Source organism: Myotis daubentonii, chromosome 9 (assembly GCF_963259705.1).
Source record: "Myotis daubentonii chromosome 9, mMyoDau2.1, whole genome shotgun sequence".
Classification (NCBI taxonomy): domain Eukaryota; kingdom Metazoa; phylum Chordata; class Mammalia; order Chiroptera; family Vespertilionidae; genus Myotis; species Myotis daubentonii.
Genome location: NC_081848.1, coordinates 78,991,548 through 79,019,004, shown reverse-complemented (window position 1 = coordinate 79,019,004; position 27,457 = coordinate 78,991,548). Strand labels below are relative to the sequence as shown.

General features: G+C 63.6%; 1 protein-coding gene across 4 annotated transcripts; it reads left to right on the top strand.

The window, feature by feature from the left end:
* The first annotated feature begins 934 nt into the window (after window positions 1–934).
* Window positions 935–26,557, top strand: TPCN2 (two pore segment channel 2). Of its 4 annotated transcripts, none has more exons than XM_059709816.1 (25): window positions 936–1,116; window positions 3,929–3,993; window positions 4,693–4,769; window positions 5,128–5,305; window positions 7,199–7,315; window positions 10,594–10,655; window positions 10,982–11,054; window positions 12,046–12,148; window positions 13,069–13,134; window positions 13,806–13,870; window positions 14,253–14,350; window positions 14,855–14,936; window positions 15,146–15,232; window positions 17,038–17,157; window positions 17,299–17,358; window positions 17,699–17,827; window positions 18,583–18,632; window positions 20,179–20,278; window positions 21,977–22,048; window positions 23,632–23,708; window positions 24,222–24,300; window positions 24,378–24,460; window positions 24,918–24,999; window positions 25,267–25,349; window positions 25,935–26,557. In XM_059709816.1, exons 1-25 carry the CDS (start codon window positions 1,023–1,025, stop codon window positions 26,011–26,013), a joined length of 2,181 nt encoding a protein of 726 aa, XP_059565799.1. In that variant the 5' UTR covers window positions 936–1,022; the 3' UTR covers window positions 26,014–26,557. The 4 variants fall into 4 exon arrangements, 3 of the variants coding, with proteins under 3 accessions (XP_059565799.1, XP_059565798.1, XP_059565797.1); XM_059709815.1 differs by having other exon boundaries at window positions 10,549–10,655; window positions 12,049–12,148; XM_059709814.1 differs by having other exon boundaries at window positions 937–1,116; window positions 10,549–10,655.
* Window positions 26,558–27,457: the final 900 nt, after the last annotated feature.

Below are 27,457 nucleotides of genomic sequence, written 5' to 3'. Positions count from 1 at the left end.
ATGTAATTAAAGTCACTAATCAGCTGATCTAGAAGAAGATGATCCCCGGTTATCCGGGCTGCCCAGTGTAATTGCATGAGCCCTTGGAAGCAAAGAGATGTGGCCACAGGCAAAGCCAGAAAGATCTCGGAGGGAATTCTGAAGCCTCGCATTCGGAGCATGAAAAGGATGCAATGCGCTCTTGATGGCTTTGATGATGGAGGGGCCTCGAGTGAAGGGATGTAGTGGCCTCTAGGAGCTGAGAATGTCCCCTGGCCAGCCTTCAGCGGTGGGGACCTCAGCCCTAACCCCAATGGCAGTAAATTCTGCCAGGACCTGCTTGAGCCTGCTCCAGGCGCTGCCACCTGGACTTAGGCCCTGTGCGGCCCTAGGATGAGCACCTGGCGCCGCTGGACCTCTGACCTCCAGGCCGGACAGAGTCTAAAACGGGAGCTGCTTTAAGCCAAGTGTGTGGCAATGGGTCCCAGCAGGCCCAGAAAACACGCTCTTTCTCTATCCGCGCTGCGAACGCTTTCATACATGCTGTAAAGATTTTCTCAAGTGTGTCATTTGTCTTTTAAACTTCACCCTCAAATAAATTCAGTCTTCCCAATGCTATTATCAGAGTTCCGTGCTGGGAGATGTCCTTTGCGGTCACCCCCCCATACCAGCTCACATGCAAAGCCCATCCTAGGCCCTCCCTGCCCCCAGAGTTGCAGATTCAGTCGGTCTGGGAGGGCCCAGGCCTCTGCATTTCGGACGCTCCAGGGCTGGCTGAGGGCTGCGGAGTGGGCGGTACCATTCTGTGATAGAACGCGCTCCGCCAGGGCCTAGGAGGGTCCTCAGGGCCCGCCTCTCCCTGGAAGCCCCGCCTTCACACTCAAGAACTCCGTTCTCATTGGCTGGAAGCGAAGGGCTCCCCGACGTCACAGTGCTGTTCACTTTTCGCGAACTCCAGGGGCGGGGACACTGCGCCTGCGCGGTGGAGCTCGGCGCTCTCCTCCGGAGCGTGTGCGAGGGTCCCGGCGGCGCGCGGAGACCCCATGGCGGAGTCGGAGCCCCTTCTGAGCCGGGCCCGCGGCGGCAATGGGCGCGACTGCCCGGCGGGCTCGCACGCTTGCGTCCAAGTCGGCCCCGGTGAGCGGCGGCGGGGGCGGGGACCGGGTCCCGCGGGGGTGGTGCGTGGGGGTCCCGCGGCCCACGCCGGGCCGCTGCGGTCATTGCGGGCGCGCCCCGCTCGGCCGCCGAGGTCGGATCGGGCCCGGGGCAGCGCGGGGCGCGAGGCCGGCCGCCTTCCGGAAGGCGGGGCGCTGCGCCCTGCGACCCTGGCTCGGGCGCGGAGAGGGGGACGCGGGCGGCGGTCAGGCGCTGCGGGGTCGCGCCTGCCCGGGACCGGCCGGGCGGAGAGCGCCTCGCGCAGCCCCCGTTCAGTCGGCGCGCGGCCGCCAGCCCTCTGCAGCCCTCTCGGGGTGCCGGGGTGGACCCAGACCGCGTCCTTCTCGTGGGTCGCCGTGGTCACTCCTAGGAGGCAGCAGTTCCATTTCCGCCTGATTCTTACGGGGAAACTGAGGCTCAGAGGGGGGGCATCGCCCTACCCAAGGTCACACGGCCAAGAAGTGGCCCAGGTGGGATTCCTCTTGCTCTGCCTTCTCATTCTTGGTCCTAGGAGGCTCCCCAGGGGCTGGTCCCCTTCAGTCTGGGGCTGGGGCAGGCCTCTCCCCACCAGGGCAGCTTCCTCCCCTTGCCCCGGGCTCTCCCTCCTGGCCTTCCTGTTTACCCCGCAGAGAGATTGCTGAATCCCCAGAAGGGAGGAGGGCTGGGAGGGCGGAGTCCGGCTCTCCCTAGGGCTTCAGCCTCCTTTTGGGAGGAGAAAACTGAGGCTCAGAGACGCTCTGGGACCTGTCGAAGGTCACAGCCCTGGGATCTCCTGCTGGCACCGCGGGTGCTCCGTCCTGGGCCACTTCCCCCCTCTCCGTTCACTCTCCTCTGTCTGGGAGGGGTCTGTGTGTGCACCCACCCAGGGAACAGTGGCTGATCTTGCCAGGAGAGATGAGAAAAATAGAGGCCCAGGTGGCCGCCTGCTGCCCATCTCGGAGACTGTCCCCGGAAAGCTCTCCATCCAGCCCGTGCCAGGCCTAGGAGGGCTGTGGACAGGGACGCATGGTGGCATTCAGGGGCACGGACTTTGTGTCTGGAGGTCTGGGGAGACCCGCGGAATGCCCACAGCACAGGGCCAGGGCAGCCTGGGAGCTGGTGCTGATGGCCCTTCTAAAGGGAGGAGTACCATGACAGTGCAGGTCCCGGATGACATTGGGGGTGTGTAAGGGGGGGGAATGCTCTTTGTCCAGACGCTGTGGCCTCAGCGAGGGCCTCTGAGAATGTGAACAGGATCTTCCTGCCAGGCTACCTGGCTGGCTCTGGAGACCCAGGGACAGTGGGGACTGAGAACAGCTCATTGAGTCTCTGCCCAGCCTCTGCCTGGGGCCTTGTGCTCGGTCGGGGGTGCAGGTCCCCAAGTCGGATTCTCCTACCAGCAGGGGTGGGGCCCTTGGCTGTTGGGTGTCCCACTGACCCCAGTGAACTCCTGCAGTCGGTCCTTCTGACTGAGCCCCACCTAATGGGCCAGGGCCACAGGGTGAGGCTAGTGGCTTTCTCTTCTCCTTGCTCTTTCTGGGCATGAAAAAGTCAGGGGACAAGGACTTGTTATGCTATAAAAGGGGCTTTTTAATAATTAGACTGGCAGCTGTTATGATGTTATTGTGCACAGCACTTGAACTACGTACGGCAACCTGTTCAGTCTGCACGTCAGTCTGTGGCACAGGGTCTTGGAGGAACTGAGGCACAGAGGGGTTAAGGGGCTTGCCCAGGGTCACACAGGGAGCTGGTCAGGTTGTGCAGCGTGGAGCCTGGAGTGAGAGGGGCAGGGAGGCTGGCCCAAATCTGATGGGGGAGGGGGGATGCAGTTTGGGCTCCTGTGTGTCCTCTACGCTCTGTTCCACCCTGACATTCCCACCTGCTGTGGCCAGCAGGGTGCTGGGGTGCTGGGGTTCCGGGTGCTGCCAGGTGATTGCCACCCAGGGTGATGAGTCCCTGGACCACCAAGGTGGAAGACTGTGCTCCCGGTGGGGCTCACAGCCTGTGCGAGGGCCTGGGGGGTTTGGAGGGCTTGGCCTTGGTGGAGCCAAGTTCAGGGTGAGTGTCATGGAGGGCACAGGGTGGAGGAAGCAACAGGAGAGGAGGCCGAAGCGCCAGGCTGGGGCGGAGCCTTTCTCCTGTGGCAGTGGGGACCCACGGGAAGCTGTGGTGTGCTTGTGAGGGTTTGTGACAAGATCCCGCTGGCTGCTACAGGATGGGGAAGGGAGGCCGGTGTTGGGGCCGTGAAGCGGGGTGGGATGGGCCTTCCTGAGGTTTGGTTCCTGGAGGGAGGGCGGAAGGGCAGGTGAGCTGAGGTGGCCACACCCAGAATTTTACACAGCAACGACCGAAGCCAGGCGATCGTGTTGGACGAGTGCCGGACGGTTCCGGGGTGCCCCGTACTCTTGGCCTGTAGTGGCCTGCCCGGGCCTGAGCCCCTTCAGCTGCACCCTGGTCCTGGGCCTGGAGCGAGCCTGGGCCCCGGCTGCTTGTCTCTAATCTCAGAAGCTGTATCCTTCGGTCTCTCCAGGCCCAGATTCCATTTCTTCCCCAGGGATTCGGTCACGGGGCAGGAACCGGAGTACTTGGCACACAGCGAAAAGCCATTGTCCCTGTTCAGGCCCCCCCACACACCGGGCAGGGCGCCGAGTGGGGTCCTCTTCTGGGCGGGTGTGGACACGCAGCAGGTGAAAGGCATCTTGATCCGGAGCCTGGGGAGAGAACGGAGCCAGGTTCCTTCCTCGACGTCCGTCACGCTGCAGCGGTGGGCATCATGTGATCCCCTTTCACCCAGGTGCTCCTTCTCTGCCCCCAGGTGCCGAGGCCAGGCGGGATCTGTGCTTTGAACAGGCTGTGATCTTTATCGAAGACGCGATCCAGGTGGGCAGCGCCCGCTCCCGGTGGCGGGGCCTGGGCTTGTCTGGGGCTGTGGGGCTGTGGGCATTGGGTGATGGATGCCCCGATGGCCCTTTACTCCTCGCTGTCCTGGGGTCAAGGCTGAGGTTGGTAGACTGTGTGGTCCTCGTAACCCTAAAAGTGGGCGCTGGGATTTCTTCTGAGTCCCCAGTCATTCGCTGTATTGATTTGCCACCTACTGCAGACCTGTTGTCTGCCGCCTCCTCCCGTTCCTGTGAAAGATGCCCGAAGATGGCAAGACCATCCCCTGCCTGCAAACGACGCGCAGGGGAACAGGGGAATAGAATATGGAAGCGAGCTGTGCCCAATCGTGGAATTAGGCTGCAGGCTTCCTGGGGGTGACAGCTGAAGTGGGGGCAGGGTGTGGGCCTCGCACAGGGGGGAGAGCCTCCAGGCACATGGGCCCAGCTGTGCATTCAGAAAATGAGTGTCCCTTTGGTGGACCTGCCTGGCCAGGGGTCTGCCCCTTGGGATGCGCTCTGTCCGCTTGGCACAGTGTGGCTTTGCTGGGTCACAGTGGGGCATCTTGCCCGCCTGCTGAGTCGAAGCTCACCCTACAACCTGTCCCCCCACCCTGGGCCCGCGTGCGGCTGGCTGTGTTGTGTGGCACTGAGACCGAGGGGACCCTCACTGACGCTCCTCTCTATGACCGTTCACTTCCAGTATCGCTCCATTAACCACCGCATGGACACCAGGTCGATGTGGCTCTACCGATGGTATTACTCGGACGCCTGCCAGTGGTGAGAATGCACACGTTGGGGTTCGGGGTTCTCAAAGCCTGGCTGGGCGGGGGCGGCTGTCTCAGGTCCAGGCGGGCGGGCCCCTGTCCCCAGGTGGAGAAGATTCTCTGTGCCCTCCTTGCTGGAAAGGAGTGGACGGTGGACAGGAGGGCGAACATTCCGGGCAGCCATGCTAATGGTTTCAACTCCCTTTGAGTTACCTGAGCACACGGGTAGCCACAGGGCAGGAGCTGTGGTTCTGCCTGGGGACCGCGGCGTCCGCCCTGCTGCGCTCTGGGGGTTCTGCCTGCCCATCTGGTTTTTCGCCCAGAGTGTGGCTGGTTCTCACGTTCTAATCTTCTTTTTGTTCCCTTTCCAGGATTTTGGGCTTCATCATTTTCTTGATCCTGTTTTTGGCTTTTATTGAGACCCCGTCCTCGTTCACCAGCACCTCGGACGTCCGCTACCGCTCCAAGCCCTGGAACCCGCCCTGCGGCCTGACGGAGAGCGTCGAGGTCCTCTGCCTGCTGGGCTTCGCGACTGACCTCTCGGTGAAGGTGAGCCGGCGGCGGGTGCGGAGCCCGGGACCCTGCTCCCTCCCGACCTGCCTGCTGCTTTTCTGGTTTATTTATTATTAGTTCTCACCCAGTGATGTTTTTGTTTTTTTAAAGTTGATTTGAGAGAGAGAGAGAGAGAGAGGCATTGATGTGTCCATCCATCGGTTGCCTCCTGTGCCCACCCCCAACCAGGGATCGAACTTGCAGCCATTTGGTGTACAGGACCCCTCAGCCACCGGGCCAGGGCTCTCATTGATTTTTAACGCCCCCAGAGCTGTCCGCCAAATCTGCAGCCTGTGCACTTTGACCCACTGAACAGAGGCCTCAGTTTCTTGGAAAACTCTGGGCCTCGAAGCAGAGGCTGTGTGGCGCTCAGTGTGAAAAGAGTCCAGGTGAAACCATCAAGGGCTGCAGCCTTGCAGGACCCGTGGGCGTGGTCTGGCCCGAGGATAGATCCCAGCCCACCCTCCCTCCAGGGGAGTAGAGAAGCACAGGGGAGGAGGTGGGGGCGGACGGTGGGGGCGGGGGAGGGGGTGGGAGGGGGTGGGAGGGGTAGAAAGGGGTCGGTTATGCAGCACCTGCTGCCTCCTGTCTGACTCTCGATTCTGTCTGTGACCTGAGTCCATACAGAGCTGGGGCTCGCCCTGCCTTGCTCACTTGAGCTGATTGGGTCAGAGCCTTGGAGCCTTAAAGCGAGGATTCCAGCGCTTCCAAGGGTTCCAGCGCTCTGCCTGGCCCACAGCGTGGGCTGCTCCCTTCTGTGGGCTCCGGGTCACACGGTGCCTGGTGCCTTTGGCCTGACGGGCAGTCCTGCTGAGGGCAGGGTGGGTCAGCCTGGGATGCTGACCAAGAGGCGTGGGTGCGTCTGTGACTGAGGGCCTCGGCAGTTTCTTATTTCTTCTTTTTAGCTCATTTTGTGGTTAGGAGGTCTTGGGGGTTTTTAAACTGGAACTGAAACTGGTGAGAAGCACTCATTAGCATTTCTTGAATGGTTTGGATGTTGGGGAAATCTCAAAAGGTGACCGAGTTCACCTGAAGGCCCTAGTGATGGTTGGAAATAGCAGTTAGGTGCTGTTTCCTAGTCTTTCCTACAGTGAGTCCTGTGCCTTTGCATTTTGTCGCACAAACGGAACAAATGGTTGGATGTGACACTGGACGGTATACCAATGGGTCTGGGCTGCCCGCCACTACTCATGCCAATTCAGCAGAGTCAGGGTTGAATCCTATATGAGCGTTTATTCCAGTAATGCCGGCAGCGTGGGAGAGCAGCGGGTCATCCACGAAAATCTGCTCTGCACCCTCCCCCGCTGCTTATATTGGGTAGGATAAGGGTTACATGGGAAGTAGGCAAAGGGGATAAGGATGGGTATGCAAAATGGGTATTACAGGCCTGGGGAAGTAGGCAGAGCAGGCTGGGGTGGGACCCCATTGTTTGGGCATCTGGGTTGTAAGGTTTACTGCCAGGTCCAAGGTTGACCCTTAGGTTCCAGAGGCCGTACAACTCCAAGCCAGGTTAGCATGTCCATTCTTTAATTAGAACAAGACGATCAAGGTTAACAGAGCATGATTTACGTTTCGTATAGCTCTATTCCCATATTCTATTTTAGCCCCTAACAGATGGGCAGAGCTGGCAGGGACCGCATTACCGATGAGGAAATGGGCGCCTGAGCTGTTAGGTGCCAAGCTCAAGGTCCTCAGCTGCCTGAGGTCACTGGGGCCTGGGAGGGAGCTCTGTTTCTTGCTCCCCACGTCATGTAGAGACCTTGCTGCTTGCTGAAGGTGCTCTGCCCTGGCCACCCAGCCTTGCTGTGTGCACCGACAGCCTCAGCTGGCTGCAGGGCCATCTGCATGGATGCCCACCGCCCACCCACTCACCCACTGTCTCTCTTGCAGAGCTACCTGGTTGGGTGGCCCCAGTTCCGGAAGAGCCTGTGGCTGCTGGCCTACCTGGTGGTGCTGGTCTTGTCTTTCGTGGACTGGATGGTGTCGCTGAGTCTCGTCTGCCAGGAGGTAGGTGGTGAGCTGGCTCGGGGTGGAGTGGGGAGCTCTGGGTAGGCTGCACAGTGTAGCCGCTCAGGTGAACAGCTGGCGTCCTGAGATCCTGCAGTCATTCCACCCACCCACCCGGCTCCCAGCTCCCACTCCGCCTGCCCTGCATAGCCCTCCCGCATAGCCGTGTGTCACTCATTGCCCAGGGAGCCCGTTCCCACCTGGTGATGACCTTGAGGCCTGGAGAAGGCGGGAGGACCTGGGAGCATGTTCCAGGGTCCCGATTCCTGCTCCACTCCTTTAAGCTGATTCCTTGACTGGATGGGTCCCGCATTAAGCACCACCCCAGGGCCTCACCCTAGCCACACGCCCAGAGCTCTGTGACCCCGACAGGGGAAATCCCATGGGAGCAGGCGGCCCTGCCCGTCTGACTGCAGCCTCTTCGCTTCCCCTCAGAGCACCCAGGAGCACTGCCCTTTGGTTCAGTGGGACAGAGCTGGGAAGAGTGTTTTGAGGACGTCGTGTCCGTCAGGGCTGGTGAGGGACCCAATGCTGGAGGCCCACCAGGGGTTTTAGTGGAGGGAATTTAACACAGGGACTTAAGCAGGGGTTGAGTAACTGCAAGAGCAAAAAGGGGACCCAGTGGAACTCAGAGAGAACTTCGGGAAGCACCCCCTCCCCCACCCCGGGCTCCCAGAGCTGGGACCTGCCCTCTGACCTCTGGGGAGGGCACCCTCTGGTGTTGCCCAGAGGCTCGATGAGGTTGGTTCTGGCAGGCGCCTCCACTGGCTCCATTTCCGAGTGCCGTCATTGCGTCCGTGTTACCGGCCACTCAAACCTTCTGTCACTTCAGCCTCAATTGTGACCCACACCACCCCCAATCCTTGGATGATGCTGGGAGGAAGATTGGCTAATACACACAGCCGTGTCTGTGTTGCTGCTGGTCCCTGGTCCTAACAGAAATCTGTAACTTCCTCCTGCTCCCACCCACGTGCTCCCAGCTGGTCTGGGTTCGTTATCTGGTGGTGGGGGGGGGGGGCACATTCGTTCCTGAGGGGCCTCAGTGTTCGGTGGTCCTGCCTCTGGTTACTGGACAGTAGCCCCCCAATCTGTCCTTGGAAACGGACCACTCACCCCGCTGGCACCCAGCCCCTTTTCGCCAAGAGTCATGGTGTGTCCTTGCGGGGAGCACCCCCTTTAGAAGCAGGCATTCGCAGCCGGCAGGCCCGGGGCTGGGGGCAGGGAGCGGAGGTGTTGCTGTCCCTTTCGCTCTGTGTTCCTAGGCCTTCCTAGGGCCCTGGGCCTGCCCACAGGCCGCCTGCGTTGGGCGAGGGTCCGCAGCGAGGCCGGTGAGGGCTGTGAGCTCTTCCCTGGTCTGAAGCGGGGTTGGCCCTGAGGCGTGGATGGTCCTGGGAGAGGCCTCAGGCAGGGCAGGCAGAGCCCCAACCTGCACACCTGTCTGCCCAGTGGGCAGAGCAGCGCCCTGCAGGGGGGAGGGCTGGGCAGTCACCACCCACCAGGGGCCACATGGGGGCCGGCCTGGACTCTGCTTCTGGCAGGGTGGGCCCTCGGTAGTGGCCTCTGTCCCTGGAGATCGGAGAGGGGTGTTGAGGGGCTCGGGACATCCACGGACTGTCATCCTGTCCAGAGAGCCTCTCCTGGGGGATGCCCTGGGGTGCGTTCCCTCCTGCCCACACATGTCCTCCACAGACGTCCTCATCCCCAGTTGTCCAGTCTGTTCCCTCCAGGCCCTGACCACCCACCAGGAAGCGTAACCTTTCTCAGTCCAGTGACCTGCCCCCGGCAGAGCTTTTCCTTGGCGCCGTCTTTTAGGGACTGACTTCTGCTTGGGGCTGGCCCAACACCCAGACCTGTCTGCACACCAGGCCCGAGGTTTGTCTCCGTGGCCAGCTCGCTGGTCAGCAGGAACTCCCGCCGGCATCGGGGCCCTTGGGAGGCCTTGGGGCCTCTGACCTGCTTGAGCCCCGTCTCACTTCCATGTTTACCAGATGGCCTGTTCCTCCCCCAACTGGAGGCCGAGTGGGGCGGGTTGCATGTGGGCTGCAGGTCACCGAGGGGCCGTGGTCACGGCTCAGCGTGGCTATTGCTCACGGGAGACTAGCGTTTGTAGAGCAGTTGGTGGCTCCTCCCCAGAGCCTTGGCACCTGGGCTGCAGTGCCGGGTGGCCTTGCCAGGGCTTCCCAGGCGCTGGGCCGGCTCCTCCTGCAGGCGAGCCGCATGGCGGTGCCTCCCACCCCGTGAGCTCTGCGTGTCCCTGCCCTGACGTGGCCTCAGCTTGGGAAGCGCTGGGGACTGGGTTTCTGTGTCTGGATGAAGCCGCACTCTGGTCTGTGTCTGACCTCAGCCAAGGGTCCGAGACCGGGGGTGCCGGCGGCACCTGGAGGGAGGCTCCGGGACTCTGGCTGGGCCTGGGACGGAGCTCCTGTGCAGTGGGCCGTGGGCAGGGTGTGGGTGCCCGTGTGCTGCGGGTTCCTTGGCCTTCGAGGTGCTGTGCGGGGCACAGGGGCCCTTCCATGAGGAGTGCCGTGCAGGGAGGTGCAGGGCATCCTTGCCAGGTGGAGGGCCTACTGTGCGCCAGTGCTGCGGGACCTTGTGCTGCGGCCCTTGTGCTGCGGGGAGAGACTGGCAGTCCCAGGAAACACCGGATATGTCCTGGGATCTCAGTGCCAGGGAAAGGGGCCCAGGGCAGCACTTGAAGAGGTGGCTCTTCCACCGAGACGGGAGGGACGGTGACAGGGACAGCCAGCTGAGCAGAGGGGGGCTGAGTGCCGTGCCACGGGATGGTGAGGGGCGGCCGGGCCGGGCTGGAGGGCCCGGGCAGCCCTGGACGCTGGGGCCGGAAGGTGACATGGCCAGCCTTACGTTTCTAAGACAAGTCATCCGTAGGACGTGATGTGGGTTGAGAGCCTGGATTAGAGGTTGAACTTGGGAGTCCAGAGGAAGATGAGGCTCTCTGTGGGGTGGGACAGCCCACTGCCAGAGCCACGTGCAGGCTGCTCTGTGAGGTGTGGGGCCGCCCCCTCGGGAAGGGCACTGCATGTCTGCAGGGCTGGGCGAGCTGGGACAGCGAGGACGCCTGAGTCTAGGTCAGGGCTGTGGCCAGGAGCCGGGAGGGAAGCAGCTGGGGTGTGTGGCCGGGGGGCCTCTGTGGTTTGCCCACCTCCCATGGCGGGTGTGGGTGTGGGTGGCACGTGAAAGCCCGGCCTGGCGTTCAGTGTCCTGGTCTCTTCCAGCCCCTGCGGCTGCGCCGGCTCCTGCGGCCCTTTTTCCTGCTGCAGAACTCCTCCATGATGAAGAAGATGCTCAAGTGCATCCGGTGGTCGCTGCCGGAAATGGCCAGGTGGGCTGCGCCGGGCGTGCAGGCAGGACGGGCCGTCCTGCTCCCGGCCCTGCGGTCGGTGTCTGGGGCTCCCCTCATGGCTCACCCTCCAGCCCCTGGGGTCCGGGGACTCCTGGGACGTGCCCCTGGGTTGTGGGTTGTCCCTGCCAAAGAAAGAGGCTTGGTTAGGGCAGGACCCCGCCAGGTGCAGGGCAGGCTGTGGGGCAGAGAGGGCACCTGCCCTGAGGCTGGCTGCGGGAGCTCCCCGGGTGGCTGGGTCCCTGGACTCCCATCCCGTTGGGCATGCGGGCACCTGCCCGGTGCTGAGCCCGCGCCCGTCCTTCCAGCGTGGTGCTGCTGCTGGCGCTGCACCTGTGCGTCTTCACCATGCTCGGGATGCTGCTCTTCACCGGCAACAAGGTACCGGCCTCAGCCGCTCTGCTCGGTTTGATGGCGGGGTGGGCCCTCTGTTAGTTCGCCTCGTGGGAACCCCGCTGGGTGGTTCTCGGGCCAGCAGAGAAGAGGACTGCCTGCCCACCTCACGGGCAGGGCAGTGATGCCCACCTGCGGTCCGTTGTCTTGCTTCAGATGACCGCGGTTTAGAGCTGGCCCACTGCTTCCCTGCCCGGGCCTCCTGGGCTCCGGGTCGCTCTGCCTCTGCCTGGCTGCCTCCCCTTCCCTCTCCTCCCCAGGCTCTGGGCTTTCTCTGCACCCTCCTCGACAGGCCCCTCAGATTGGCACTTGGGGCCAGCGGGATGGCCCCTCTCACAGCACCTGTCCGTCTGTCCAGCAGGCACCTCTCACCATGTCCCTCTTCTCACCATGTCCCTCTTCTCCAACCCTGGGCTTTGCCTGGTCCCCTCCGCTCCTGCCCTTGCTGCTTCCGGCCCCCAGCAGCTTGTTGCTGTGTGGCGGTGCCTGCCCCGTCACCCGCTTGCCCCTGCGCCCGCACATCTGTGGTCCCATGTGTTTCCTCACTTCCTGGCCAGGTCACTGTCCTCCTCAGGCCAGAGCTGCCCTGCATTTCTGTCTGGGGAATGTGGCCAGCGCTTGGCCAGGGCTGGTCTTCATTAGCCTGTGGCAGTGTTTGGGGCTTGTTGCCGAGCTGCCCACAAGGGAGACTGAGGACTGTCTCTCCCCCCACCCCGTGTGTGTGTGTCTCGGTGGGACCAGCTGGCAGACTCTCAGGCCCCAGAGGCTGTGCAGTGGCCGCCCTTGCTGCTCCCTGCAGAGCCCGCGGCAGTTGGGCCCAGAGGGTTGCTGATTTCGTGGAGCGGCCTGGGCTGAGGAGAGCGGATGGTTGGCCGTGGGTAGGAGGGTCCCCCTGGCTGGGTCCACAGCCTGGAGCTCTGCTGGCCCACGGCCGGAGCTGGCCCGCGTGGCTCCTGAGGGCTGCCCCCTCTGCTCTCAGCAGGACGATGGGCAGGACAGGGAGAGGCTGATCTACTTCCGCGACCTGGCGGAGTCCCTGACCTCACTGCTGGTGCTGCTGACCACGGCCAACAACCCTGACGGTGCGTGAACAGCGGGCTGGGCGGGAGCGGGCGCGGGCTGGCCAGCGGGCAAGGCGGGGAGGCCTGGTTCCTGCGGAGCCGAGAGCCGGGGTGTCCGAGGCCTCCAGCTCAGTAGGAGGAGGGAAGCAGGGTGACCTGGATCCCCCCCTCCCGCCTTCCTTCCTTTCTTGTTTTCCTTTCCCCCTTTTTTCTTCCCTTTTCATTTTACTTTCTCGTCCCTCCTTTTATAACTGTTCCCTGTCTCCTCTTTCCCCTTCTCTCCTGACTCCTCTGAGAAGCTAAAAGCTGTTCTTTCTGTGGTGAGGAACGGCAGTGTCGGGGGGTCCCCCGCTGGCCTCTGGGGCCCCACCATTTCCCCAGCTGTGAGGTGCGGCTCAGCAGTTGTGTGTGTGAGGCCCCGGGTTGTCCCTGGCCATGGCGTCCCCTTTGGGTTGCTGACGGGGCCTGTGTCTGCTCGGGCCAGGGGTGGCCAGGACGGTGGCTGTCGTCCTCTAAGGCCCGGCTGTGACCGGCCACCTGGGCTGGTCTCTTCGTCTTGGACTCGGATGGTCACCACCACAGAGACCTTCCCAGGAGCGCAGCCCTTGGCTTCCGCCCGCAGAGCAGCCGCGGGACTCGGCCCCGTGCCCACAGGTCCTGAGAGCCCGAGCCCGTTCCCGAGGGAGAGCTGGGCTCTCAGCCTGTGGGTGGTCGCAGGAGGCAGACGTCAGCTCAGCAGAAGGGGTGGGCATCCTGACGGTAGTGAGCTCCCCATGACCAGGGTGTGCGAGCGGAGGCGGGAGGGTCAGAGTTTGGACCAGGAGGCTCCAGCTCTCCCTGAGCAGAGCCCGCTCCAGAGAAAGCCAAGGGCCTGGGCCCGGCAGGAGCGGGACCAGTGCCGAGCTGTGAGCCTGCTTCAGTTTCTCTCATTTCTTCCTCAGTCATGGTTCCTGCGTATTCCAAGAACCGGGCCTTTGCCATCTTCTTCATAGTTTTCACCCTGATCGGTGAGTCTGGGCGGGTCTGAGGGGTCACTGGGGTAAAATTCTGTCCCCTCTGATGCTCAGGGGTAGGTGTGCTGCCCGACCCTGTGACTTCACCTCAGTGTGGCTCCGACCCTGTGACTTCACCTCGGGGGGTCCCCGACCCTGTGACTTCACCTCGGGGGGGTCCCCGACCCTGTGACTTCACCTCAGTGTGGCTCCGACCCTGTGACTTCACCTCAGGGGGGGTCCCCGACCCGGTGACTTCACCTCGGGGGGGGTCCCCGACCCTGTGACTTCACCTCGGGGGGGTCCCCGACCCGGTGACTTCACCTCGGGGGGGTCCCCGACCCGGTGACTTCACCTCGGGGGGGGTCCCCGACCCTGTGACTTCACCTCGGGGGGATCCCCGACCCTGTGACTTCACCTCGGGAGGGGGGGCATGCCCTGTCTGCAGTCTGCGACCACTGAGACGGCTGTCCTCAGTGCCCACGCTGGGCAGGCCGGGTGGCACCCGGACTGTGTAGATGAGGACAGTGAGTGACGTGCCCAGGCCCTTCCTGCTCTGCGATCGTCCGGGCCCTTTTTCTGGCACCCCTGGGGTTGCTGTGCCGTGTGACCCTCTGCACCTCTGGGCACTGCCCCAGGCCCCCTCAGCTGCTGCCCCTCACTGACCGAGGCGTTTCTTCCTGAAGGAAGCTTGTTTTTGATGAACCTGCTGACGGCCATCATCTACAATCAGTTCCGGGGCTACCTGCTGGTGAGCGAGGCTGCCGGCCGAGGCCAAGCAGCCTGTGGGGGCCTGGCCAGGTCCCCGTGGGGGTAGAGTCCACAGTGGTCTCTGCGCTGCCCTCTGGCTCCCTCTGTGGATGAGCTGGAGCTGTGCCGCCTCCTGCTCCTCTGAGGGAGGCGACAAGATTACAGCTGCCAGGGCAATGGACTCTGGACCCTCCTGTGGGAGAGCCAGGACCCCCACTGCACGGGGAGGGAGCACATGCCCTAGGGACTGGCTCAGCTCCTTCCTGCGAAACCGTGACTGTCCTGTGACTGTCCTGACTGGGGCGGGCCCTCAGAGGCTGCGGGCTGAGGGCTGTGCTGTCCTGCTGGGCCGGGCCGGCCACTCAGAGGCACCCTCCTTGCAGAAATCTGTCCAGGCCTCACTGTTCCGGAAGCGGCTGGGGACCCGGGCTGCCTACGAGGTCCTCTCCTGGATGGCGGACAGAGAAGCCCGCCCTCAGGGGTGAGTGCGGGGCTCCCTGGGGAAGCGGGGCTCCCTGGGAGGGCTGTGGTGCGCATTGGGGCTGGAGCTAAGCACCACCCCGCGAGCTCCCTGCGGACTTGACAGCTCCCGTGTCATGCCGCCCACTCGCCTCCTCACCCTGCCCGCCCTGTGCTCCAGGGGGCCCAGCGGCTCTGCCTGCTCACCCACCACACCCTTCCCTCCCCACACACCTGGGCCCCAAGCTGGGTGTTGGAAACAGAGGGATCTGGGCCATGTCCCCACTGCGCCTGGTTGGAGGCTCCCCGTCAGCGCCCTGCCTCTCACCCCCTCGGGGAGGACCTGCCTCTCGCCTCCTCGGGGAGGACCTGACAGTGTCTTGGGATGTTAGAGGATGGCTGGATGCCCGCGGTTGCTCCTGTGGAGGCCTTGCCATCGCCCAGGGCTGCGTGGTTCAGGCCAGAGGTCAGGCGCCTGGGGGACTGAGCTAGTGAGCTCACTGGGTGTGGGTGCTTTTTCCCACAGAGTTGGGGTGAAGGCCCAGGACCTCCTGCAGGTGCTTCAGAAAGTCCAGGTGGATAGCACCCACAAGCAGGCCATCATGGAGGTACCAGCCCCCGCCCTCCCTGGCCTCCCGCCCTCCCCGGCCTCCCCGGCCTCCCTGGCCATGCTCCTCCTGGTGGTCCTGTGAGCCAGCAGCCCCTGATCAGGACGGGTGTCATCTCAGAGCAGGGGGGCCAGACCATCTGGGACGGTGAGGGGCTCACCCTCTTGCTCTGGCCTTGGCCCGCTGACCTGTGCCTCCCTGCTTTGCAGAAGGTGCGCTCCCATGGTGATGGCCTGCTGTCAGCTGACGAGTTTCAGAAGCTGTTCAACGAGCTTGACAAAAGTCTGATGAAGGAGGTAACTGGGCCAGGGCTCCCAGGGTCAGGGGGGAGTTTGCAGAGGCGGAGGGCTAGACTGCCTGGGTAACGTGGTGGCCGGTGCCGGGACTGGCCTGCCCAGGGATTCTGGCCCCTAGGACGGTAAAGGGATGGAGATGGTTGGCTGTTGGAAGCTGGGAGGTGTGGTTGCCTTCATGAAAGCCACCGAGGAACCTTCCAAATGGCTTTCTGTCTCCGTGACAAGCATCCTCTTCCCCATGTCCTTCTGCGGGGGCTCCGAGTTGTAAAGCCGTGGTCTTTGTCCTGACCTCATGGGTGAAACCCCCACATGGGCCGCGGCGTCTGCTCAGCACCATGTTCAGACGCCCCACCTGCGTTTTATGTAGAGGGTTTCCTGGAGATGCTGAGGCTCACAGGCCGTTCAGGGCCGGGGGGCCGGGGGGGTGAGCGGGGGTATTGCTGGTTCAACCACTCGGTCTTTGAGAATGGGGTGTGGGCAGCAGGCAGTGGGGGAGTCTGACGTCGGTTGGCCGGACTCCGCACAGCTCTGTGCCGCTGCTCAGTCAGCTCAGCGGCCATGACAAGTGCCTGGCTGGCGGCTCAACCAGCAGAGTTTACTGTCCCCGTCCTGGAGACTAGAGTCCAAGACCCAGGTGTACAGGGCCGGGGAGGGGTGGCTGGTCCAACCACTTGACCTTCGAGAATGGGGTGTGGGCAGCAGGTAGTGGGGGAGTCCGAGACCCGGGTGTCCAGGGCTGGTTCCTCCCAAGGCCTCCCTCCTGGGTGTGTAGACGGCGTCTTCTCCCTGTGTCCCCACGTGGTCCCTCTGTGTGTGTCTGTGTCCTCACCCCAGTCCTGTGGGATTAGGGCCGCCTACTGACCTCCTATGTTAATACTCTTTAGAGCAGCGGCCGCCCACCTTTCGCACCTCACGGATCACCAGTGGTCCGCGGGCCGCCGGTTGGCGCCCGCTGCTTTGGAGAGCCTTTTCTACGTACGGCACGTTCTGAGTGCTGGGGGTCAGGACTCCCACGTGGGCACTTCGGTGGGACACAGTTCAGTCTGGGAAAGTTGTCAGCTTTGCAGCATGCGTGGTCTCCCTCCGGCTCCTGTCAGGGCGGGTTCCTTACGGACGAGTTTCCTAAAGTCTTTCTAGGTCATTGCTGGCTGCCTCCTGTATGTCCCTCATGGGGGAACAGAGCCCACAACCCGGGCCTGTGCCCCGACTGGAAATGGACCGTGACCTCCTGGTCCATCGGTTGACGCTCAACCACTGAGCCACACCACCAGGCTGTATTTTATTTGATTGCCCGTGAACTCAGTAGCCCCGTGCAGTCAGTGGCCGCTGTGGGCCGGGGCGGGTGCGGGCATTCTCGCGCTCCTCACCTCTGCGTCCCCGTCCACTCAGAGGCACATTGGGGTGGTCCTGTCACGCCTGGTGCTACATGAGGGACCCACACCTCTTCCCAGTGTTTCATGTCCGTGTTTACTGCCAAATTGCCCTCCATCACTTCCCACCCCTGTCTCTTGCTCTGCGCCATGTTTTTGTATTTCTCAGCATAGAGTTTATCTGTGTTTTTCACATAACGCTTTTCACATCGTGGCAAACACGTAAGGTGGCTGCGTGCTGTTTTGTTGTGCTTCCTGACGGTGCCAGGCACGCTCAGGGCACCGCTGCCTCTGTTGTTACAAAGACTGTGATGGCGTCTCCGTGGGAGGGACCGCGCCGGGGTTTGTGATGATTCCCGTGGGCTGGTGATGGGCAGGGACGTCGGGTCCCAGGATGAGGGGCACGGCCCTGATTCTGAGCATGTGTCCCCCCAGCACCCGCCACGGCCCGAGTACCAGTCCCCGTTCCTGCGGGTCGCGCAGTTCCTGTTCGGCCACCGCTACTTTGACTACCTGGGGAACGTCATCGTCCTTGCGAACCTCGTGTCCATTTGTGTGAGCACAGGCGTGCCCTCGAGTCGCCCCGGGAGGTGTCTCATTCCTGGGTTCCTGGCCCTGGCCCCCGACGGCCGACCGTGGCCTTGCAGTCGGCCCAGCGCTGGGCCGGGCTGTGAGCCTCTCCCTCCGGCTCTGCAGGTGTTCCTGGTGCATGACGCAGGTGTCCAGCCCCAAGACCGTGACGACTTCATGCTGGGGGTGAGCTCTGAGGCCGCTCGGCTGTCCGGCCTCGGCTGGGGCTCCGGGTCTGCTGGAGGAGGGCCATTCTAGTTCCGAGGGACTGGTGTCATGGGCCCCCCGAGTTGGGGGTGGCAGGCCTTGGGGGGAGGCTGGCCGAGGCCGGTGCAGGCCGGGAGCCAGGTGCAGAGGCCCCGGTGAGTGCAGTGCAGTCAGCCTAGCGGGGCGGACGGCAGAGGGAAGGTCGGGGAGAAAGAGGGACCCGAGGGGGCAGCCGGGGCTTGAGACCGAATGGCCAGGGGGAGCCAGGGGAGGCCAGAGGCACTGGGACTGAACGCGGGCACCTGCGGGCCCCTTTCAGATTCTCAACTGCGTCTTCATCCTGTACTACCTGGCGGAGATGCTGCTCAAGGTGTTCGCGCTGGGGCTGTCCGGGTATCTGTCCTACCCCAGCAACGTGTTCGACGGCCTCCTCACCGCCATCCTGCTGGTGAGTCCGCGGGCCGGTGCCGCCTCCCTGGGCGGGCGGTGGGCGCTCGCACTGGCTCTGCGCTGGGGACCCGAGGGCCACAGTCCTGGGCTCCTGCCTCCAGGGACCAAGGGCCTGGCTTTCCCCAGCGAGCTGCTTGGCGGGTGGGGACAGGGGAGGGTCTGCAGTGTCTGAGCATGGGGCGGGGGGGGGGGGGGGGGGAGGGGATGTGTGTCAGGCTGCCTCTCCTGACCCCTAGGGGAGGCCCAGATGGAATCCACAGACCCCCCTGGTCACCCCTGCCCCAGGCACAGCCTCTAATGCCACTCAGGGCAGATGACGTGGGTGGAGGGGGGAGGTCTGACATGTCCCATCGCTTTTCCCCAGAGCAGCAGGGGGTGGGGTCGCCCCGTGGGTCACAGCGAAGTTAGTGCGACACGTGCTCCTGTGTGACTGCTGAGAGCCGTGGGCCCCTCGGGACAGTGGGGCTCATTTGAGAAAGGCCTCCAGCCGTCTTTGACCAAGTGGCTCCCCCCCACCCCCGTCCAGCCTTTCCCCTGTCCCCCCTCACGAGTGTGGCCCCGATCCTGAGACCACAGTGCCTTTCTCAGCCTCGGGAAGTCCCAGCGGGTGGAACCCACCCGTGGGGACAGGACCGAGCTCCGACGCTCCCCGAGGCCCCCTGTGGGACGCCTTGCTCGGCTGTTTTAGGTCTTCCCAGAGCCGCCCGGGTGAGCGTTGCTGTAGCGATGCCTTCTTTTCTTTTGTAATTAAAGGTTTTGGAGATCTCAACTCTGGCTGTGTACCGATTCCCACACCCAGGCTGGTATGTGACTGGAGACCCGAGGGCGGCTACAGCAACCCGCCCGGCTAGCACCGGGAAGGGTGGCCCACCGTCCCGCTGGGACTCGCGGGCGAAACACCCGGTTGTTAGGAAAGGGGGCTCACGGCCCCGCCCCCTGAGGGCCTCTCTCACGTTTCTTGACTCACCGTCAGGACGTAGTGCGCAGAGCGCTGGCAGGAGGCTGTCGGTGCCCCTCTGAGGCAGTGGGCCCAGCCCTGGCATGGGCGGACGTGTGGCCCAGGGGTGCCGGGCCGGAGCAGGGAGGCCCCAGCTCAGGGCTGGGTGACGTGGGCACTGGCATTGGGCGCAGCCCTCCTCTGGCTTGGAGGGCCTGTGGCTTCGGGCTGGGCAAAGTCTACCTCTCCATACGGCGACGGGCGGGGCCTGGGGCTCGCCGATCGCTGCTGTTGGAGCCCCAGGGCCCCTGGTTCTGGCCGCACAGAGGGATGAGGGGGCAGGGTCCCAAGGTATCTTGCCATGTAGCTGTGGCAGCCTCGGGTCGTGCTGCCCAGAACACAGCCGCCCGGCAGGCACACGTGCTGGCCTCGGGCCCTGGCCGGCTCTGGCCTCTGGGTCCCTCTTCGGGCTGAGCAGCTGGGAATTGCTCTCGGTGGAGAGCGGGCCTGAAGGGCTTGCTGTTTGGGGTCAGCTCTGCGGGAGCCACTGGGAGGGTTGATTCGGGAAGTCGCTGGGCTGGCGCTGTCCTTGGAGCCTGAGGGGCTGGGCCCGGGGTGACAGGTGCTTCATGGGGGCCAGCTCTCTGGTGTCTAACGTGTCCTTTTGTCTGAGAATTCCAGGGCTGACATCCGGGTGAGCGTGGGTTTAAATGTAAATAGAAAGGAGGGCATGGTGAGGCCATGAGGGACACGAAGGGCCGGGAGATGGGGTTGGAGGAAGGGGTCAGGGTGGGGCATGTGGTTAAGGCTCGGGGGACAAGGAGCTGGTGGGCAAGGGAGAGGGTCAGGAGACGGACAGGGTGGAGTCAGGAGATGGGGGTGGAGGGAGGGGTCGGGATAGGACGTGGTTAGGGGTTAGGGTAGAGTCAGGACAGGGTCAGGTGATAGGACAAGGTCAGGGGCAGGATATAGGGTCAAAGGAAGGGGTCAGGGAATTGGATACATAGGAGTCAGGGCTGGGGAAGGGGTCGGAGGTAGGGATGTGAATGTGGGTTAGGGGGTAAGGGATGGAGCCGGGCCAAGTCGCCCAGTTCTGGGACCTGAGCTGAGTGTCCGCGGTCTGGAACCTCAGAGGTGTCCCATGTAAGACGGAGGGTCAGCTGGTCGGGCGCCGTGCGGGGCGGTGCTGTGGACGGTCCGTGACCACTCTGCCCTCGGTCTTGGTGAGGGTTCTGGCTGGAGTCCGAGATGGGCAAGTTCTTGTTGCCCCACCTCACTCTCTCTCACTCTCCCCCTCACTCTCACTCTCCCCCTCACTCTCTCTGCATCTGCCTTTCTCCGTTTTCAACCATGAGTGTCCAGTTGCTGGCGTCCTGGGCCTCACCCGACCCATCTCCCGTGTGTCTCTCCAGGAAGCCGGAGCTGCGGGGCCTGCTGTCGCTGTGGGACATGGTTCGCCTGGTGAACATGCTCATCGTGTTCCGGTTCCTGCGCATCATCCCCAGCATGAAGGTCCGTGGCACTGCCGACCCCGCCCCTCGCCGCCCCGTCCTGCTCACACTGCTCCTCGTTCCCTGGAGAGGGGCAGCCTGGGCAGGGAGGGACCACACCCTGCGGTGCGCCCCACCCCTCACCTGGCTGGGGGTGAGGCGGAGGCCAGCACGGTGGGACTGTTGCAGGGGAGTGTCCAGCTCGTGGGGCTCTGGCAGGTGTGAGGGCAGGCGGAGCCCCTGGGACCACATGTTCCCAGGGTCCTGAGGTTTCTGAGCGGCTTCTGGCAAGGGCTCCTTAGTGGCTCCTGGGCACGAGAGCAAAGGTAGGCTTGACCGCAGCGCTCACTTCCAGGACCCCAAGTGCAAGGAGGGGGGGCTTGTGAGCATCTCCGAGCCTCGATGTGTCTCAGGGTCCCCACCAGGAGTGACATCAGTCTGGAGGGGCGGGGAAGGAGGTGGGCAGCGGCTCAGGCCCAGCCCAGCCCAGCCCAGAATGGAAGTGGACTTTACTGCTGCCTGTTTTCCCAGGGACGTTTCAGGGGAAGAGACACCGAGGACACCAGCCCCTTTCTGTGTGTCCGGGGCCTCCCCTGCACCGGGGCTTCCACCTGAGGGCAGCTCAGGATCCTGGGCGCAGGTGGGGCTGCCGCCCCGAAGTCTCTGTGCATGCCACACAGGCACATGTGATCACATGTTTGTGTGAACACACAAATACCCACATAAGTCATATGACCACACACATGACTACAGCCCACACATTTACACATGCAACTACACACATGCAATTAGTCACACAAGGTAACCACACATAAACACATAATAACGTGATTATACACATGTCATCACAGACAATTGTATACACATACGTACCCAGAAATGCCTGTGCATGTAACTAACACAATCACACGCAACACACATGCAATCACACACTCGTACACTATACACAAATACAACTGTGCACAGATACACAAATTGCATACATACAAGCCCCACACATGCACACACATGTGTACACATATACACACATAGTCATGCACATGTGCACATGCACACTGGCTTCCCCTGCCAGCATCCAGCTATGATATTCTAATGTATCAGCTGGGAAATGGGGCTCAAGTTCGTGTGGGTGGGGAGCAGCCATGTAGCCGGGGTTCCTGGCTGCGTCTCTGAGGCCCTTTCCCAGACTTGGTCCCTAGGGGCTGACCGGGGAGCCTCCAGACCAGAGGAGCTGCCTGGCCTCAGCGGCTGGAGGGCAGCATGGCCTTTCCCGCACGCGGCCTCACTGCGGGGACTTGGAGCCCAGACCCAAGGCTGGGCGGGCCAAGTGTCCGGATCTGTGGGGGCGAATGGGTGCCTATGGCTGTCTGGTGTGTACAGCTGTGTGTGTGTACCACTGTACAGGTGATGTGTGTGTGTGTGTGTGTGTGTGTGTGTAGGGGTGGCTGTGGGGTGTGTGCACAGGTGTGTGTGTATGTATGTGTGAGTGTGTAGGGGTAATGAGTGTGCACGGGTGTGTGTGTGTGTGTGTATGTGTATATGTGGGGTATGTGTGCACAGGTGTGTGTGTGTGTGTGTATGTGTATATGTGGGGGTGGGGGTGCACAGGTGTGGGGGGTGGTGCTAATTCACCTGCCCTTGCAGAGGGGGGTGATGGGCAGGGTTGGCGCCCCCTAGTGAGACCAGGAGGAATAGTGGCTTTGCTCTCTCCTGCCCTCAGCTGATGGCCGTGGTGGCCAGCACCATCCTGGGCCTGATCAGAAACATGCGGGCGTTCGGCGGGATCCTGGTGGTGAGCCTGCACCATGGGGCCGGTGCGGTGGGCGCTCAGTGGGAGGTGGGCTGTGGTGGGCGAGCGGGGGGGGGGGGGGGGGGCGGGGGAAGCACCGGGGCAGGAGGCCAGAGCCGCCCCTTCGTGCCAGACAGCTTTTCAGTCACTTTCAAATCCCTCCTGTTCTCTGGGCCATCAGCTCTGCCCTGGCCCAGCCTGGTCAGGGGCCCTGCTGCTGCCCCAGGCACAAGGCCCGTGGCCGGGTACTCGGTGACAGTGACGAGGCGGAGAGCCCTGCTGCGCAGGTGCCGCTGGTGGCCTTTTGTCCTTTATGTTGAACAACAGCCTGGGGGTGGGGAGCCCCTGGGGGGAGCCCAGGCCCTCCAGGAGGCTAGAAATAGGATCTTGCATCAGGCCCCGTCCCAGACCCCTATTTGCACATTGGAGGAAACTGAGGCATAGGAGGGGGCTGGGTTAGTCCAGAGTGTGCACTGCTCCCCAGTCTGCCTGGCACCTTCAGGAAGAAGCTGGGTGGTGCTCCTTGGACGCCCCCTGGTGGATGTGGGAAACATGGTGGGACTTCTGCCTGGAGAGGCCTGATCTTCCCCTCCCTTCCCTGGGACCAGCTTCTCCCTAGCCCAGCTTCTCCCTAGCCCAGCATTTCCCTGGCCTAGTTCCTCCTGGGACCAGCTTCTCCCTGGCCCAGCTTCCCCCTGGGACCAGCTTCTGGGCCCAGCTTCTCCCGGAACCAGCTTTTTCCGGGGCCAACTTCTCCCTGGCCCAGCTTCTTCTGGGCCCAGCTCCTCCCAGGCCCAGCTCCTCCCAGGCCCAGCTCCTCCCTGGCCCAGCTCCTCCCTGGCCCAGCTCCTCCCGGGCCCAGCTCCTCCCGGGCCCAGCTCCTCCCGGGCCCAGTTTCCTCCGGGACCAGCTCCTCCCAGGCCCAGCTCCTCCCTGGCCCAGCTCCTCCCAGGCCCAGCTCCTCCCGGGCCCAGCTCCTCCCTGGCCCAGCTCCTCCCGGGCCCAGCTCCTCCCTGGCCCAGCTCCTCCCGGGCCCAGCTCCTCCCTGGCCCAGCTCCTCCCGGGCCCAGCTTCTCCCGGGCCCAGCTCCTCCCGGGCCCAGTTTCCTCCGGGACCAGCTCCTCCCGGGACCAGCTTCTCCCGGGACCAGCTTCTCCCGGGCCCAGCTTCTCCCGGGCCCAGTTTCCTCCGGGACCAGCTTCTCCCGGGACCAGCTTCTCCCGGGACCAGCTTCTCCTGGGCCCAGCTTCTTGCCCTGTTGTGGAGTTCTCCTCGTCACTCTCCCTGCCACACTGGTCCTGACGGGGCAGGCAGCCTTTGCTTCCTTGGCCTCCCCCTGGGCCCCAGTGTATCTGTGGGGCTCCCCGGTGGTGACTCCTCCCTTCTCCCTTCAGCCACTGTCCTGTGCCTCTGGGGCAGGTGGATGGCCAGGAGGGGGTGGGTGTCTGGAAGTAGAGCCAAGTGTTGTGGGGGGTAGCAGCGCCCATCGTTGGGGGCTGTGGCCTGGCTGGGAACCCTCACAGGCCAGCCGGCTCTGTCCTCCTTTGGGCGGGGCTGCCCCCGCTGACCGAGCCCTGCCTCCGCAGGTGGTGTACTACGTCTTTGCCATCGTTGGCATCAACCTGTTCCGGGGTGCCATTGTGCCTCCTCCTGGAAACATCAGGTGAGGTGGGGCCTAAGGTGCCGAAGGAGCACGGGGGGGGGGGGGGGGGGCGGGGCGGGTGTAAGGACAGGTGTGAGGCCTCGGCAGCGTGTGGGTCAGCTCTCCAAGAGGAGTCTCCTGCTCTTTCTCTTTCTTCCCTGTCCCCTGCCCTCCCCTCCCCCCGAACCCCTGGCCTAGAGTCTGTGCTGACTGTTCCGATATCTGCTCAGAGCAGCCCTCCCAACCCCTGTTGGACCTTGAGCTCCTCCACTCAGCTCCCCCTAGGCTCCCCCCAGAGACTCCCCGCCGAGGCCCCCCACCGGGCCGGTGCTGGCAGGGCTGTGAGTGTAGAGCTGACCGCTGGCCACAGCTCTTGCCTCCCAGCTGCCCTCACAAACCCTCCGGAGGTCAGGGGCATTTCTTCTGCCTGTTTCTGGGGGCCCAGAGAGGATGCCACGCTGTGCGGGGGCTGAGGTGGTGTAGGGCACGCCTGGTGTGCATGTCCTACACCCCACCTGACCGCCTGTGTCCCAGCCTGGCCCCTAACGGCTCGGCGCCCTGCGGCAGCTACGAGCAGCTGGAGTACTGGGCCAACAACTTCGACGACTTTGCGGTGAGTCGCTCCCCCTTGCTTCCCGGCCCCGGCCCCCGGCCTCCCGCACCCTCTTTGACTGTGCCCGTTGCCCACAGGCTGCCCTGGTCACACTGTGGAACGTGATGGTCGTGAACAACTGGCAGGTGTTCCTGGACGCCTATCAGCGCTACTCGGGCCCGTGAGTGACCCGCCCGGCTGCTGCCCGTCCTCCCGCACCCTCTCCCGGGACTCTGGGCGGCACCTGGCGTCGCTGGGGATGTGTGGGAGCCGCACAGGCCCTGGAAACACCTGGGGGGTTCCTTGGGTGCCTGGGGGTGCTGGTGGGCATCTGGGAGGGGAGCCTGGAGGGAGCTGGGTGGAGGAGGGGAAGTCTGGGGGGAGCAGGGAGGAGGAGCTCAGCCTGGAGCGCAGCCCAGCCCCACTCCACCTCCTGCTGGCCCTGCCGCCTTGGGCAGCTCATTGTCTTGGCTTCTGGGCATCTCTAAAGTGGGAGGACGTCATGGGGTTACCGGGCAGGACCCAGTGAGAGCTGCCGCAGACTCGCGGGTCCCAGACTCGTGGCGGGGTCTGCGCTCCTCCAGGGTCTCGCTGTGCTCATGGTGGGCCTGCGTGAGCCGCCTCCTCGTCCTCCGCAGGTGGTCCAAGATCTACTTTGTGTTGTGGTGGCTGGTGTCGTCTGTCATCTGGATCAACCTGTTTCTGGCTCTCATTCTGGAGGTACAGGGGGAGTCCCGGGGGCTTCGGGTGGCCCTGGGCTCAGTGCCGCTCACCTGTTGCTGGGAGGGTCTGGGAACAGCCCTGACATTTGACCTGAGGGTGTCCTCAGGGCCCCGGGGGACGTGGCTCCCAGGAGCTGGTGGCCTTGCTGGCCCTGGACCTGGGCTTCCTGTGCCCCACACCAGGCGGGGGGGGGGTGCGGGGGAGGTGAGGCTGGTTTCACGCAGGGCCGGCACCCACTGGCCCCCTCCACCCTCCGCTCCCCAGAACTTCCTCCACAAGTGGGACCGTCGAGGCGAGCTGCAGTCCCGCTCCGGGGACCAGGTCACCGCGGTGGACCTCTTGTTCAGGTGTGCAGGCGGGAGGGCCTGCCGCTCGGCCCCTGGGCGAGGAGGGGGCAGGGAGGTGCGGGGCAGGCGTCCTCTGTGACAGTGACCCTCCCCACAGCCCAGGCTCCTGGCCTCCCTCTGGCGGAGCTCGAGCTCCCTGAGGTCTGGGGTTGGGGTTGGGGTCTAGGGTCGGGGTCTGTTGCTTCCGCTGCTCCTGCCGCCCGGCCGTGGACTGTCCTGTTCTCCATTGAGCATATTCGTGGAAACATCCTGAGGTGCTGTTAGTCTCCGGGTGATTCTGTGGGTGGACGTGGACAGGTGACCGAGGACACCACCCTTGGTTCCTCTCCGAGTGGAGAAAGGTGACCGCCTCCCTCATGGGCGTTGGCTGCCTCGTCACAGTGGCTCCCTGTCCCGCCCCAGCAGCCACCGGGGCTTTCGGGAGCGCCATGCACACTCCGCAGATGTGCCCGAGTCCCGGGTCCCGCCCTCGCCCGTCCCCTGTGCACGTGTAGGAGGCTGCCCTACGCAGGGAGCGGGCAGGGCTGGCCCAGACTGCACCTCGCTGTCTGGAAGGGCCATGCACACCTTCTCCCGGTCCCGCAGGGAGGTCCTGGAGGAGCCGACGGAGGAGGAGCTGATGGCCAAGCTGCGGCATCACCCCCACCTGCAGCTGTGCAGGTGACGTCCCGTGTGCCTCCCTGGCTGGCGGATGGCGATGTGGCCTGGGGACCAGCGTGGGTCCTGGGAGAGGCAGCTGCGGCCCGAAGGAGAGACAGAGCCACTCCGCCCCCGAGGCTGTGACAGAAGCGACAGAGCCGAGGCCTGTGCGCTGCCGAGCGGAGCAGGCAGCTTCTGTCGGCAGCATCGCGGCACGGTGGGCGCTTCGGCCGCGTCCACGCCGCGCCCTTACGTGAGCTGCTTTTACTTGTCTGAGTGCGGGAAGAGGGTGACTCCACAGGGACCTTTGAGACGGTCTGACAGCAAGAAGCAGGCCTCCTCGTGGCCCTGCGGTTTCCGTGGTGCCTTTGCTGCCGGCGGCCTTCAGGGACCAGAGGCCCCGTGGGGCCCGCACAGGCCGCCGGCAGCTTCCCAGGCCAGTAAGTGTGGATCCTGGTGGCTTCGCACGAAGTGGGCCTTGGCTGTTTTATCACTGTACGAATTGTGTGAATGTGATTGGGTGTTTCCTTACGGGTCAGAATGCCAATATCAATGAGTTTTGCAAAGAATGAGGTTGTTATCTTTCCTGCGACACAGTTGTCCTGCTCCTCCGGTCCTTTCAGCTGTGCACGGCACAGGGGTGCACAGGGGTGCATTGTGGCCGGGGGCTGTCTACCTGAGGCAGGGGCCACCTTTTTCTAATTTGCATAAAGGCGTGTATAAGCCAGGAGTGGTCCTACTGTGTGTCCTCAGGGTGTGGGGGGAGGAGTGAGCAGTGTGTGGAGGCCACGTTGCCATGTGATCCACCACAGATCCAGGATGGCAGGTGGTTCCCTTGTGAACTGCCGGCTCAGTGATTGGCGATCGCTCCTGGAGGCCTCTGTTGAGGACCGGGATCTCCGTGGAAAGCATTGCTGAGATGGATTAGTGATGTCTGCTGAGGGCACTGCACAGCCATGAGGGCACAGGTGCTGGCCACCTGGGAAGGGATGTCTGGTCTCCTGCCTGGACAGTGGGATGAGAGGAAAGTTTAACTGAAAAAGTAGCTTCTGAAATGTCACGAGCCCCAGTGCTCGGGGTTTGTAAACCCTGGGGGTGGTTTTGTAGCCACACACGCTGCACTTTCTGGTCCTGGAGTGGATCTGAAATCCCTCAGGTGTGGGGGACCTGGGGGGCTATGAGGACACTCCCAGCCCGGGCCCCTCTGTGGCTGCCTTTCCAGAAGGCAGGTTTGGGGCAGGAGGACGTCCTTGAGCAGCGGCTAGAAGGCCACAGCCACCTGGCCTCACAGGGCCCTGCTGTCTGGGTCAGGGGTGAGGCCCCCTGCATTGCTGCCCTGCTCACTCCTCCCCTGCCCTGGCCCCCTCCACTGCTGCCCACCTCCCACAGGGTGCCACCCCAGGTCTCAGCGCCATCTAATGGCGGGATCGGGTTCTGTGGGCCTCATTTTTAATGCAAGCTGGACTCTG

Excerpts from the sequence above, each read along its gene's own strand:
- TPCN2 (XM_059709814.1), top strand. The coding sequence starts at position 1,023 with ATGGCGGAGTCGGAGCCCCTTCTGAGCCGGGCCCGCGGCGGCAATGGG. Across the intron at positions 3,994-4,692 it reads TTATCGAAGACGCGATCCAG|TATCGCTCCATTAACCACCG; the intron begins GTGGGCAGCGCC and ends GTTCACTTCCAG. Across the intron at positions 13,871-14,252 it reads AGTTCCGGGGCTACCTGCTG|AAATCTGTCCAGGCCTCACT; the intron begins GTGAGCGAGGCT and ends CCCTCCTTGCAG.